The sequence below is a fragment of the Nansenia antarctica genome (genome assembly GCF_963989245.1).
Source record: "Nansenia antarctica genome assembly, chromosome: 5".
Taxonomy (NCBI): Eukaryota; Metazoa; Chordata; class Actinopteri; order Argentiniformes; family Microstomatidae; genus Nansenia; species Nansenia antarctica.
In genome coordinates this window covers 53,090,465-53,103,172 of record NC_137690.1, presented here as the reverse complement: position 1 = coordinate 53,103,172, position 12,708 = coordinate 53,090,465, and the positions used below count along the sequence as shown (strand labels likewise).

General features: G+C 43.2%; 1 protein-coding gene across 1 annotated transcript in view; it reads left to right on the top strand.

The window, feature by feature from the left end:
* The window catches only part of celf3a (cugbp, Elav-like family member 3a), a gene marked incomplete at both ends in the record, with an annotated part of 22,971 nt that extends 17,977 nt beyond the window's left edge, over positions 1–4,994 (top strand). The window contains 5 exons of the mRNA XM_080531185.1: positions 398–541; positions 1,188–1,329; positions 3,017–3,076; positions 3,937–4,080; positions 4,867–4,994. Of these exons, the coding sequence (XP_080387311.1) occupies positions 398–541; positions 1,188–1,329; positions 3,017–3,076; positions 3,937–4,080; positions 4,867–4,994 (618 nt within the window). The remainder of the gene's footprint in view (positions 1–397; positions 542–1,187; positions 1,330–3,016; positions 3,077–3,936; positions 4,081–4,866) is intronic.
* Positions 4,995–12,708: the final 7,714 nt, after the last annotated feature.

The window sequence follows — 12,708 nt, the reverse complement described above, 5'->3', positions numbered from 1 at the left end:
CCCTCCCTACTTATCACCCTACCTCTCACCCTCCCTCCCTCTCAACCTCCCTCCCTCTCACCCTCCCTCCCTCTCAACCTCCCTCCCTCTCACCCTCCCTCTCTCTCACCCTCCCTGCTTATCACCCTACCTCTTACCCTCCCTCCCTCTCACCCTCCCTCTCTCTCACCCTCCCTCCTTATCACCCTCCCTCCATCTCGCCCTCCCTCCTTATCACCCTCCCTCTCTCACCCTCCCTCCCTCTCACCCTCCATCTCTTTCACCCTCCCTCCTTATCACCCTCCATCTCATCCTCCCTCCCTCTCACCCTCCCTCTCTCTCGCCCTCCCTCCTTATCACCCTCCATCTCATCCTCCCTCCCTCTCACCCTCCATCCTCCCTCCGTCTCTCTCTCCAGGGTGCCTCGTCCAGCCTGGTGGTGAAGTTTGCAGACTCTGAGAAGGAGCGGGGGATCAGGCGCATGCAGCAGGTGGCGTCCCAACTGGGAGTCATCAGTCCTATGACTCTCCACCTGGGGGCGTACAACGCCTACACACAGGCTGTGAGTACAATATACCCCCCCCCCACACACACACACACATACACACACACACCAACACCAACACAGGAGGTGAATACAATATACCCAGATACCCAGACACAAACACACACACACACACACACACACACACATACACATACACATACACATACACATACACATACACATACACATACACATACACATACACATACACAAGAGGTGAATACAATATACCCAGATACCCAGACACACACACACACACACACACACACACACTCACACACACACACACACACACACACACACACACACACACACACATACCAACACAGGCCGAGAGTACAATATACACACACACACACACACACACACACATACATACATATATACCAACAGCCATTAGGGCAGTTTGAGATTTCGCAGCTGGAAGCAAAGACTCAAATAGAAATGTGAACACAAAGGAAATGTGGTCTAATGAGGCCCTATAACTCGTTTTCTTTTTCTCTCTCTCTCTCTCTCTTAATCTTCCTACCTTCCTCCCCGTCACACTCCTCCCCCCCTTCTCTCTTCGTCTTCCTACCTTTCTCCTCCTCCCACCCCCCCCCCCCCCTCTTTCTCTTCATCTTCCTCCCTCCTCTTCTCCCTTCCCTCCCTCCCTCTCTAGTTGGTGCAGCAGCAGGCTCTGGTAGCTCAGTCAGCGTACCTGTCTCCCGTATCGGTGGCCGCCGTGCAGATGCAGCAGCTGGCCGCCCTCAACCCCAGCAGCCTCATCGCCACGCCCATCTCATCCCTCACCCCCTCCTCAGGTAACCAGAGGGTGATCTCGTCCACCACCACTTCATCCACTGCCACTTCATCCACCGCCACTTTGTCCACTGCCACATCATCCACTGCCACATCATCCACTGCCACTTCATCCACTGCCACTTCATCCACTGCCACTTCATCCACTGCCACTTCATCCACTGCCACATCATCCACTGCCACTTCATCCACTGCCACATCATCCACTGCCACTTCATCCACCGCCACTGGTAGTCCAGGTCAGCTGTGGCGCAGGAGCTAGAGCCGGCGTCTAATGATCGCAAGGTTGGCAGATCGGTTCAAACCCCGGCTGGCCACGTGTTGAGGTGTCCTTGGGCAAGACACTGAACCCCATATTGCTCCCAATGAGCGGGCCAGTGCCTTGCATGGTAGCTTGCCCCCATTGGTGTGTGAATGTGTGTGTGAATGGGTGAATGAAAAGCGCTTTGGAATAAGGCGCTATATAAGTCAGTCCATTTACCATTACCATTTCCTTCAGCAGCCTCTGTCTGTAATGAGAAAAATATATAATAAAAAATGCACTGCCGTTCTTGATTCCCATAACATTTTTATCAAACAAATGATATTCCTGCCAGAGCCATAGATATATACAGAGTTTGGAAAACAATGTTTATTATTTACTATTGTGATGGCCGAGTTCCAAGACAATGACAATGATTCTAGTAAGAATACAAATAAAGATCTTAAATCAGTGGAGACTGGTGGAGGGAGAAATCGGAGGACATGCTCATTGTAATGCATGGAATGGAATGAGGTATGGTATCAAACACATCAATTCCAATGACCCTGTCCTCTGATTTCTACCTCCACCAGCCTCCTCTGGTGCAAACACGGAGGACGGTTGGCCTTTTATTCCATGTCATTGCCTCTGTTTGACCATGCCTGATTGGCCCTCCTGTGCAGGTACCAGCACTCCTCCCACCATGGCAGCCACACCTGTACCTTCTCTGCCTCCCCATCTCAGCTACCCCCCAGTACCAGCTCCACCCAATGGACAGTCAGCAACGGAAGCCCTGTACACCAATGGGCTACATGCTTATCAAGGTGTGTTCCCATTCAGTCAAACAGGTAGGCTACACTATCATACAGGTAGGCTACACTATCATACACTATCATACAGGTAGTCTATACTATCATACACTGTCATACACTGTCATACACTGTCATACAGGTAGGCTATACTATCATACACTGTCATACAGGTAGGCTACACTATCATACATTATCATACAGGTAGGCTATACTATCATACACTGTCATACAGGTAAGCTATACTATCATACAGGTAGACTACTGCTATCCAACTTTGTCAATAGGAAATTGTAGTAGTAGAAATAGTCTCAATGTTAAGGAGTGTAACATCTGTACCTCATCTTTAATAGAGGGAACTCCTATAAAGCCTAGCAACAAAATACTGTTGGTTTCTTTACATAGCTAGCATCTGCACATTTTAATATTTGAGTGCAAAACAATGGGGGATGTGTGAGGAACATTGCTATTTGGAGCATATTAGCATGCTCCAAATAACATGTTTGTGTATTTTATAATAACCATGTTCTCACTTGCTGTCTCTCTCTCTCTCTCTCTCTCTCTCTCTCTCTCTCTCTCTCTCTCTCTCTCTCTCTCTCTCTCTCTCTCTCTCTCTCTCTCTGAATGCTCTCCCCTCAGCTCAGAGTCCTGTCTTGGATCCTCTCCAGCAGGCCTACACTGGCATGCAGCACTACACAGGTGAGAACGCAGGGGTCATTGATGGATGTGACCCCCCTGCCCCTACCCCCTAGGCACTGCTGTAGAAGATAAAATAAAAATAACTGAAAGGATTGGATAGATACAGTATATGCAATATGGTGGTAGCTCCATCTTTCCCTCTGATTGGCTGGGTGGAAGGCTCACCATATTTCTTACACCAATCCAGTCTTTTCATCTCTTCAGGGGTGCTCTTGGGAGTCAGGGCAGATTTGGAATTCAGCATGAGTTTCTTTAGATTTTTTTGTTGAGTCTATAACAGTGAGATGTTCTCTGAGGAATGTTTCTTTTTTTTTTTTTCTTTTTTTTATCCTTGCCATTCAGCAAACCAACCTTCAATAAAGGCTTTTAAACCTCTATCCTGTACTTGAGAGAGGACCTTGAATTGGCCTTGGATTTTAGAGGCTTTTGCTCCAATGCATTTTCTGTTTTTCACAAATTTCTTTAGTGTTTTTCTGTTCTCTGAGGTAATGTAAAGTTTGTGAAATGGAAGAAGTCAGAAGTCCTCAATGTTTACCTCTTCATCTACGACCCACAGCAACCTATCCTGCTGCCTATGGCCTGGTGGGACAGCCCTTCCCTCACCAACACACACTAGTGGCACAGCAACACCAGCAGCCTCAGCAGCTGCAGCAACGAGAGGGTGAGTTCTACCATTACTGTATACAGTATATATATATATATATGTGTGTGTGAACATGTCATGTGTAGCTCCCGTAAAGTGCATCGTGACAATGCCTCAGTACACTTCAGAAAAAGAGTGAAAAAGAGAAATGACCCTCCACCCATCCTGTCTTTCTCTCTCTCTTTCTCTCTCTTCTCCCTCTCTCCTCTCTCCTCAGGTCCTGAGGGCTGTAACATCTTCATCTACCACCTACCCCAGGAGTTCACAGACTCAGAGATGCTGCAGATGTTTATCCCCTTCGGCAACGTCATCTCAGCTAAGGTTTTTGTTGACCGGGCAACCAATCAGAGCAAGTGCTTTGGTGAGTGAGGATGGTGATGATGATGATGATGATGATGATGATTAAGATTAACCTGCTACTAATTACTCTTACTAATGTAACTCTGGCTCATAATGTGTGTAATGTTTCAAAGATGTCCTTAAAATGATCTCAGTGTGAGGTGAATAGAATACAATAGAATTATTTATTATATAATATGTATTGTCTATTACAATATTTCATAATATGCAAGAGACATTAACAATGATTCTTACATAAGACAGAGTAAGCAACATAATACAGCTATAGGTTCTTTGGGGAGTCTGTCTGAGTCATATGGGAATGTCCTGTCATCCCATGTCTGACTGACATCCTATGACCTGTGATCCCATGTCTGACTGACATCCTATGACCTGTGATCCCATGTCTGACTGACATCCTATGACCTGTCATCCCATGTCTGACTGACATCCTATGTCCTGTGATCCCATGTCTGACTGACATCCTATGACCTGTCATCCCATGTCTGACTGACATCCTATGTCCTGTGATCCCATGTCTGACTGACATCCTATGACCTCTCATCCCATGTCTGACTGACATCCTATGACCTGTCATCCCATGTCTGACTGACATCCTATGACCTGTCATCCCATGTCTGACTGACATCCTATGTCCTGTGATCCCATGTCTGACTGACATCCTATGACCTGTCATCCCATGTCTGACTGACATCCTATGTCCTGTGATCCCATGTCTGACTGACATCCTATGACCTCTCATCCCATGTCTGACCTCCGACCTCTGAGACTGTGATGTTATCCCCAGGCTTTGTGAGCTTTGACAACCCCTCCAGTGCCCAGACAGCCATTCAGGCCATGAACGGCTTCCAGATTGGCATGAAGAGACTCAAGGTTCAGCTGAAGAGGCCCAAGGATGCCAACAGACCCTACTGAAGGATGAGGTGAGGGTACGGAGGGTGAGGAGAGGGGAGAGAGGGGGGAGAGGGAGGCCGGGGGGTCAGGGGACAAGCAATAGAAACTGTGTGTGTGAGGTAGGTTATGGGGGAGACAAGGGGGAATTTAATGTGATGTCCAATGTTAGAATGATCACTTATTTATCAACTGGAACACAACAAAATTAATTACCCAATATCCATATGTTAGTGAGGTGATCGTTTAACTTTAGAACATGGAATGGTGTTGCTAAATTCGGGTTAGGGTCTTGTTAAGATGTAGACAGTGTTGTGGCAAATGGGTAGTGACAGCATATGTTTTACTGTTCAAAAGTAGATTTCACATAATCCTGGTGTCCATGTTTTTATTAACCAGTGTTCTATGATAGGGATGAAAACAACTATTATCCGTCATTAATTTTATTTTACTTTTTATTTATTGTTTTTGTGCTGTGTCATGTGTCATTTTCCTGAAAAAAAAACCATCATACCACTCTCAAGACCTGTCCTGTCCATACGTATATCGTGGAGACTGCGTCGCTATGGCTACGGTTGCCTAGCAACCGCTAAAACCCCCCCCTTCCTCCTCTCACAGCGTTTGTAAGTTAATTGACCTGTGTTGGTTGCTGTGGCAATATTGCCTGTGATATGGTTGCCATTAGCACATTTTTTTTGGGCCGTTGCCTTGATTCACCATGCTCAACTGCATGGCGAGTTGCTGTGGCGACCATGAACTGTGTTTGGTGCGTTGTGAGTCTCCTCTATTATTTTGTCCTGTTTTTTATCCTTGCAAAAACTGATCAATAACTGTCACTGTGCCTCCGATTTTGTAAGCAATTGATTATCATGACATGCTTTTTTGTATTATAAATAGGCCTATTTCAGTGCCCAGAGCAATATTAAAGATCTGTAGTAAATCAAATATGGATGTATCTAAATATTTCCTTTGGTGGATTTTTTTTGGTAGTTTCCTTTTTGTTGTTTGTCATGATTATCATTCTTACATATCCCTGTGTTTAGTTGGTTGGTGTTCTAGTTTCGGTGAGTGCGGGGGTGTTGTTCGGTTGTAATTTAATCTGAGTGACTTTGTGCCTGGACTCTGTTGTTGGTATGACTGGTTGTGAGAATTTGTATTGTATGTGTACCTTTGAATAGGTGACAATATGATGTGTGTATAGTGTAAACGGTAGGTGTGTCTGTTTGTGTGTGTAGTTTCAAACAAGGTGTATGTGTATGTACAGTGCGTGTGCGTGTGTGTGAGTATGTGTGTGTGTGCGTGTGCGTGTGCGTGTGTGCTTGTGCGCATACTAAGTGAGTCACTCTAACCTTGGATACAAGGTTCTGGGTTAATCTGTATGACTGTCATCGTGACACGTGCTGCTGATTGAGGAACAGCATTCCTCTGTAGGAATTCTGGGTTTACAAGGAATTTCCAATCCATCAATAACTAATGCATAATGTCTCATATGCAACCGTTCCATATTGAATAACTAATCATAGGAGATGGGTTTGGTTATATGGTTTGGTCAAAAGCATTATTAAGTAACATTAGATTACCACAACAGGATGAGTAGAAAAAACACTGCCCAGAATTCCTATTGTGCATGTACTGAATTTATTTGCCTGCCAAAACAAGACTATTTAAGCAAATATTTAAGTAAGAAGTGCACAAAAATGCAGCAGTATGATTGTCACTGTATGAGTTGCATGAACACTACTGTAAGGTGGGCTTGTTTAATTAAATATGAGGACATACGTGAGATATCTGTGTAAGCACCATGTATGCAGGTATCTCCCACACTTCAGTGTAACTATTATCGTATTTTCTTGCCAAAATAATGTCCCATTTTTATCCATTGTTGTCAACATTCTCTCTCTCTGTTTCTCTCTCCCCTAGGAAAAATATAGGAGTTCTATCAAGAAACCTCTTGGGATGTTTCCAGCCTTTAGGTTGTTATGCCAACCGTATAGCACAGGACCAACACTACCCGGGAACAATATGATATACTGTATGTATCAGCTAAAACAAACATACAACAAAAACAACAACAAACATCACCATGCCTCCAGACTCCATACCGTTCTACAACTGGATTGATTCAGTCATACTATATGTACATACTATATATACTGCCAGCTACAGTACAAGGTCTACCTGAAAAAGCATATCACTGATGTTATTCTATTGAACAGGGTTTACTGTATAGTGTCAGTGTGGTTTGTGGTCCATCACTTAAGAAAAAAAGGTTGTGTTCTATGGGGATGAATGGAGATGTGGGATGGTAACTTTATTGAGAAAAAATAAATAAAAATACTATTCTGTATGAATTACCATTGGTCAAATTGTTATGTAGAGTTAGTTTATTATTCCAAAACTAAATTGGAGAGATTGGGGTGATTTAAGTGGAGAAAAAATTAATTTCCTTTCACTGTACATACATTGGTTTTAAATGGATAAATGGAGTTTAAAGGCATATGTTATTACTATCACTACTACTGGTATTGGAATAGGGGTGGGATGGGGGATTGGGAATTTTTGTATCTTAATTTTTTACTTTTAATTTATTTGTTAATCAATCGATGAGAGGGAGCTATGGCAATTTTTTATTTTAGAAAAATAGAGGATTCCAGTAGTCTGCAAGACTATGGATACACACGTATTGTAGAATTTTTAATTACATAAATGTAATTATGAAAAAAAAACATTATAATGGTTTCTTTATTTATTCTCTACTATTGCTGTTTTAAAACATATGTCTTTAAGAAAAATAAAGTACAATTTAGAAAAATGTGTGTGTTTGTGTGTGTGAGGGTTTCCCACTCTAAAGCGGAATCACTTTGCTTCCTGGCTTCACTCACTGCTGCTAAATCATGATGCTTAAAATGAGTCATTTAAAGGCATATTAATATTATAGTCTGTAATATTATCTAGTCCTGGGCTCTCAGAGGACTGCATGTTTTTGTTCCAGCCCAGCAGGATTCCACTCGGTTGAACTACTCAAGGGCTTGATGATTAGCTATGTGCATCAGGTTGTGCTGGTGCTGGGCTTGAACAAAGGCTGGGTTCCAAAATGCGTTCTTGCACTTTATCCAAGGCCTATACCGTACCTGGTACCGTTCTTGGCATTTTGGAACTCAGCCAAACATGTCTAAACACTAAGGCCTTGTTTGAATTCTTTAAATGCCTCCTCCCCTCGTTGACTTAACCATCTGACGTGTCTGGACTGGTCAAAGCACGCTTTGTTTACACCATCAAGTCATTTCAGATCAGCGGTTTATTCGAGGACGGAAGGAAGGAAGGAGGCAGTGTCTATTTGTATCAGAGTATTCTAACAGAACGTAGGCTATTAAACGCTTGTGTGGAGGTTATATTATTACACCTATCCCAAGATTCTCTGTAGTTTGCTGCTCTCTACAGGTCAGAGGAAGACGGAGAGAATCACATTTTTCAAGTGGGGCTGAGGGAGTGGATATAGCCTCCAGGCAACGAGGCACAATTCTCATAGCCTAGCCTAATTGCTTTTTCACAGTAGCCAATCAGTTTGGTCCATAGTGTTTTTTTAACAGGACCGGCTTACATGTTGTAAGGCGATGGACTATGTAACATTTAGGTAGCCTACAGAGAAGAAGAGTAAGTCAACATTATAGGCACGATTGCCCCATAAAACTCATCGTCATGCCGTGCGCTAGGGCTTGGCCAGATGCGTCAAAACACGTCCGAGGACTCCTTCGCATGCAGTAAAACGTCACTTTAAATAGCCTGCTCCCCGCCCCTTTACCTACCATCTCTCATTCCGTCTGCCCAACTGAGAAACTCGGCAGACCGGCGCCCCATTAAACATTGTCATAGCTCCAGGCTCAAAGCAGGATAGCCTTATTGTCAGGTTTGCATACTAGGCTCTATGTGGGGCGGCATCCCGACATAACAAAGTAATAGGGGAGAAAGTGGTACAAGGGGAATATTAGACTATATTTTTATCTAAGAATGCTGAAAATGATCTGTGTCAGAAAGGCCGTATCATAAATCTTCAAACGCGGATTCGAGTGCAGCCCATTCAACTATCAACAGGTTGGAGTTTGTCTGATGGCGTCGTCGGTGTAGAGTGGCTGGGGGAGCACCGGGTGGGCAGAGGGACAGAGGGACGGGTCACTTCAACCATTCGCAGCGCGCAGAGTACCTGCGTAGAGGACCGAACAACAAAGGTATGTTGCCCACCGTTGCATTGATAAGATAGGTCTAGCTTTTGTGTTTTTCTATCTGAAATCGACATTTTCTCAGCTAAATAGTTTTGTCCTGAAGAGGTTTTGCGCATAGCCCATGTAAAATGGTTAGAATATTCGAGGGCAAAATGATGTGATGGAGTGAACGTGATTAAATAGCGTGATATGCTGGTCCAATCGGCTTAGGCCTTTCAAAAGATGAAAAGGCGAAATATTATTTTCACAGACTTGATGCTCATATGAACTCCAGTGTGCCTGATTAGCCTGCGGGTTTGATCTCGTGGTGATGTTTGTTTAAGAACACCGCGATGGGCCTTAAACGAAGGTCATTATGGTTTGAAATGCAATCATAGCTGGCGAAATAAGACCCCTTTACTGTGCCTGAGTAGCCCATTCGTGGAGGGGAGAGGCTACTGTATCCAAACGATTCAAATGACGATGCTCCCCATCCGAGAAGTTACCGGAGATGTTTACAACATTGTTTCAACTCTATTTGCACTTAAGTTAAAGTAAAGTTGGCCACTGTATCACTGGTCGTTCTTTTGTGCACTGGGGTTAAATATGTTATTTGAAAGGCAAAGTTTTTGAAAACATCACGGGCCTTGTCAATTCCGCTATGTCCGGAGCCACCCTTTTTCTGAAACGGAGCGCCCCACCCCCTCTTCAGATGCTTTACGCAAAAAGTGTACAACGTTACCTTCAGCCGCAGTCAATGAACGTAATAAAACAATACTTGGGTCTCAACTGCAAAGGTTGTTATAATAAATAAGGTCCTATTCCATAGAAACGTTTTTTTGTGTGTGTTTTTGTGTTTTACGTATTTTACCATTTATTTAAAAGCAAACATCTCTCAAACCTGATGTTTTAAATGCCGTGCACATACTAGTAGTTCTGTCTCTTACTCTGAGCTGTCTGTGTCACCCATGTCCATAGTATAATCCTTTAATAGTTTACAGTGAGGGAAAGTATTGCAATAAACGTTCCTGTTTGCACTGCAGCAGTCGAGATTTCTGCATAGCCTGACGCCCTGCCTCCCAACTTACTGGTACTTGAACTATGATGAACTAGTCTCAGCTTCTTATCTAGATTTCCTCACCATCACTCAAGTCCCCGTTTATGCAGAAAGAGTAGACATATTATAATAACAAATATTACATTTTCCATGTGGCTGTAGGCAGAAGTTTGTAATTGTCTTCTTAAAGCTTGTAGGTAGACAATATACAGTCAACTCTCGGGGATAAGCATTTGCAACTTGCTAGAACCACTGACACTCACTTCCATTCTCTTGTGCACACTATGGACACCAAGGGTACTCATTAACACTTTCAAAAGAGAGAAGCTCCTCTTACACGTTGGTCTGATGATCAGTGTGTCTTTATTGACAGTGTAAGTGAATGATTTGGGGCAACGAGTCCCATGGAAGATAAGGTGGATTCTAAGAGCTGTTGGCGAAACGCTATGTAACAAACAGATTTTTGCAACAAAGTGTAATGTAGCTACTCCCATCAATGAATAAAGTCATTTGTGAACATGCTGAATGAGGGTCTGAACACTAACTTGCATTGTTTCAACTGTTTTTTCTATCAGTAAAAGGATCTAGGCTACTGCTTTCTTATGTTAAACTGGGAATGGTCAGAATGGTCCCCCTCAGGTGTAACTCCTGTGCAAACAAAGGAAAACTGCAGTTGACACTGTTCCTTCACAGTAAAGCTTTTGGTCAAAGTCCACGCATAAAATCCCTGTTAAGCAGTTAGGACACATACAGGAGAGACAGTGAGGCGCCATTTGGGGGGCCACCCACAACAACTAGTTTGGAGCATCGCCGTAATGAACTAACACTAAAACAAGGTGACGCTTCAAGTGAAGAATAAAAGTATAAACGTTTCAAGTTTTATTGTTACGTCACATTACACAAGTGTAAGAGTTAGCATTCTTAAGCTTCGGTTTCTGACATTGCAGCACAAAGACAATAAGGCAAGATAAGTAAAGTGACAATAGTATATTGACATAAGTGAGACAATTGGAGAAGTGACAAGTTGTGAGAGACAAATAAGGCAGGATACAGTTAAGCAGTACAAATAAAATGGTACAAGTAGAAATGTCATGAGTATTGCACTCAGTGTCAGTGGGTGTAATAGGTAATATTGAGTAAAGTGACTGTGTGCTTAAGGTTAGGTAGTCTGTATGCATAGGATGTACTTGAGGATAAGTCATTTGTCTTTGGTAGGCTTGTTTATAAGCCAATGGCCGGAATCGAACCAGGGACCCTACGATTACGTGGCATGCGCCTTAGTGAGCTACACCTCCCAGGCGCCCGAGGCTTCGTCTTTTACATCTTGTACGTTCTGTATGCCTGAGATTGGGTAGGAAGAAGAAAGTGGAGTGTTATGTACATACAAATGATCCTAAAGTACAAGGAACAAGTAGGGTTTGTTACTCTTTCATCAATCGTTTAATCGTTTTTCGCTTAATCATTTAATTGTTGGGGTCTGACACTACCACCACAGGCATTGTGGTGTTGTCATGCCAGCCCTGCCCCTCACTGGCTGCAGACACAAAGGAGCCTCAGTAAGCTGAGAGTCAACCTGAGCCCCGGGCCCTCTCTTGTTAGCCAGTAACACTGTGGACGTCCACAGGTGACTACAAGCCCCATTCATAACCTGCCAATAATGATAGCAGTGCTGATGTCATGGGGCCGTCCAGAGGCTTTCACAGTAGATCCTGTTGCCTGTCTTGTCAGTATACGCATGCACAGCATCTTGTCCAATAACACAAACTTGTGTTAACGACTCTATCTGTGTCACAAGAGCTTATCTCAATGTCAGTTTATTTATGTTATTGTATTTCAGATTAGTCTTAATTATGATTGATAGGTCTTATTAAGATAAAATGGTCCAGATTGTTCACATTCAGCTGTCCAATGTCAGGAACTCTTATAGTTTGGGTCTGCATCATGCTGTGTATTCATCTTTGTTTAAATATGCGCTAATACACAAGCAATAGAGATCAGTGCCAGTGTTTTATTTTATATTTGCAGTGAGGTCCGATTTGGTCAGTGTCTCTTGCAGGATGTTTGCATCAGTGCATCTTTAGGGAAATATGATCGCACCTGCACACGCAACCATTTATCAACATGGAATACTCACCTGACAAAGATTCAAAGAGTCCTCTTAGTTCTCAGTCACACGTTACAATATTAAGTTACAGTATACATGTATAGTAACTTTACAATATTGATTTAGTAATACTGTAACACTGTGCATAAGAGATTGCATTATTTTCTTTTTTTTTACTAGAAACGCTCACCTTACACAGTTACTACACAGGTACAGGGGCAACTTAATTCTCATGGACATCATTTTGGTATTTAGTCAGAATGTCACTGATTTCTCTCTTCTTTTCTCTTTTTGTCTCTTTCTCTCCTCTTCTCTTTCTCTCTCTCTCCTCTTCTCTTTCTCTCTCTCTCTCCCTTCTTTCTCCTGTCTCTCTACAGG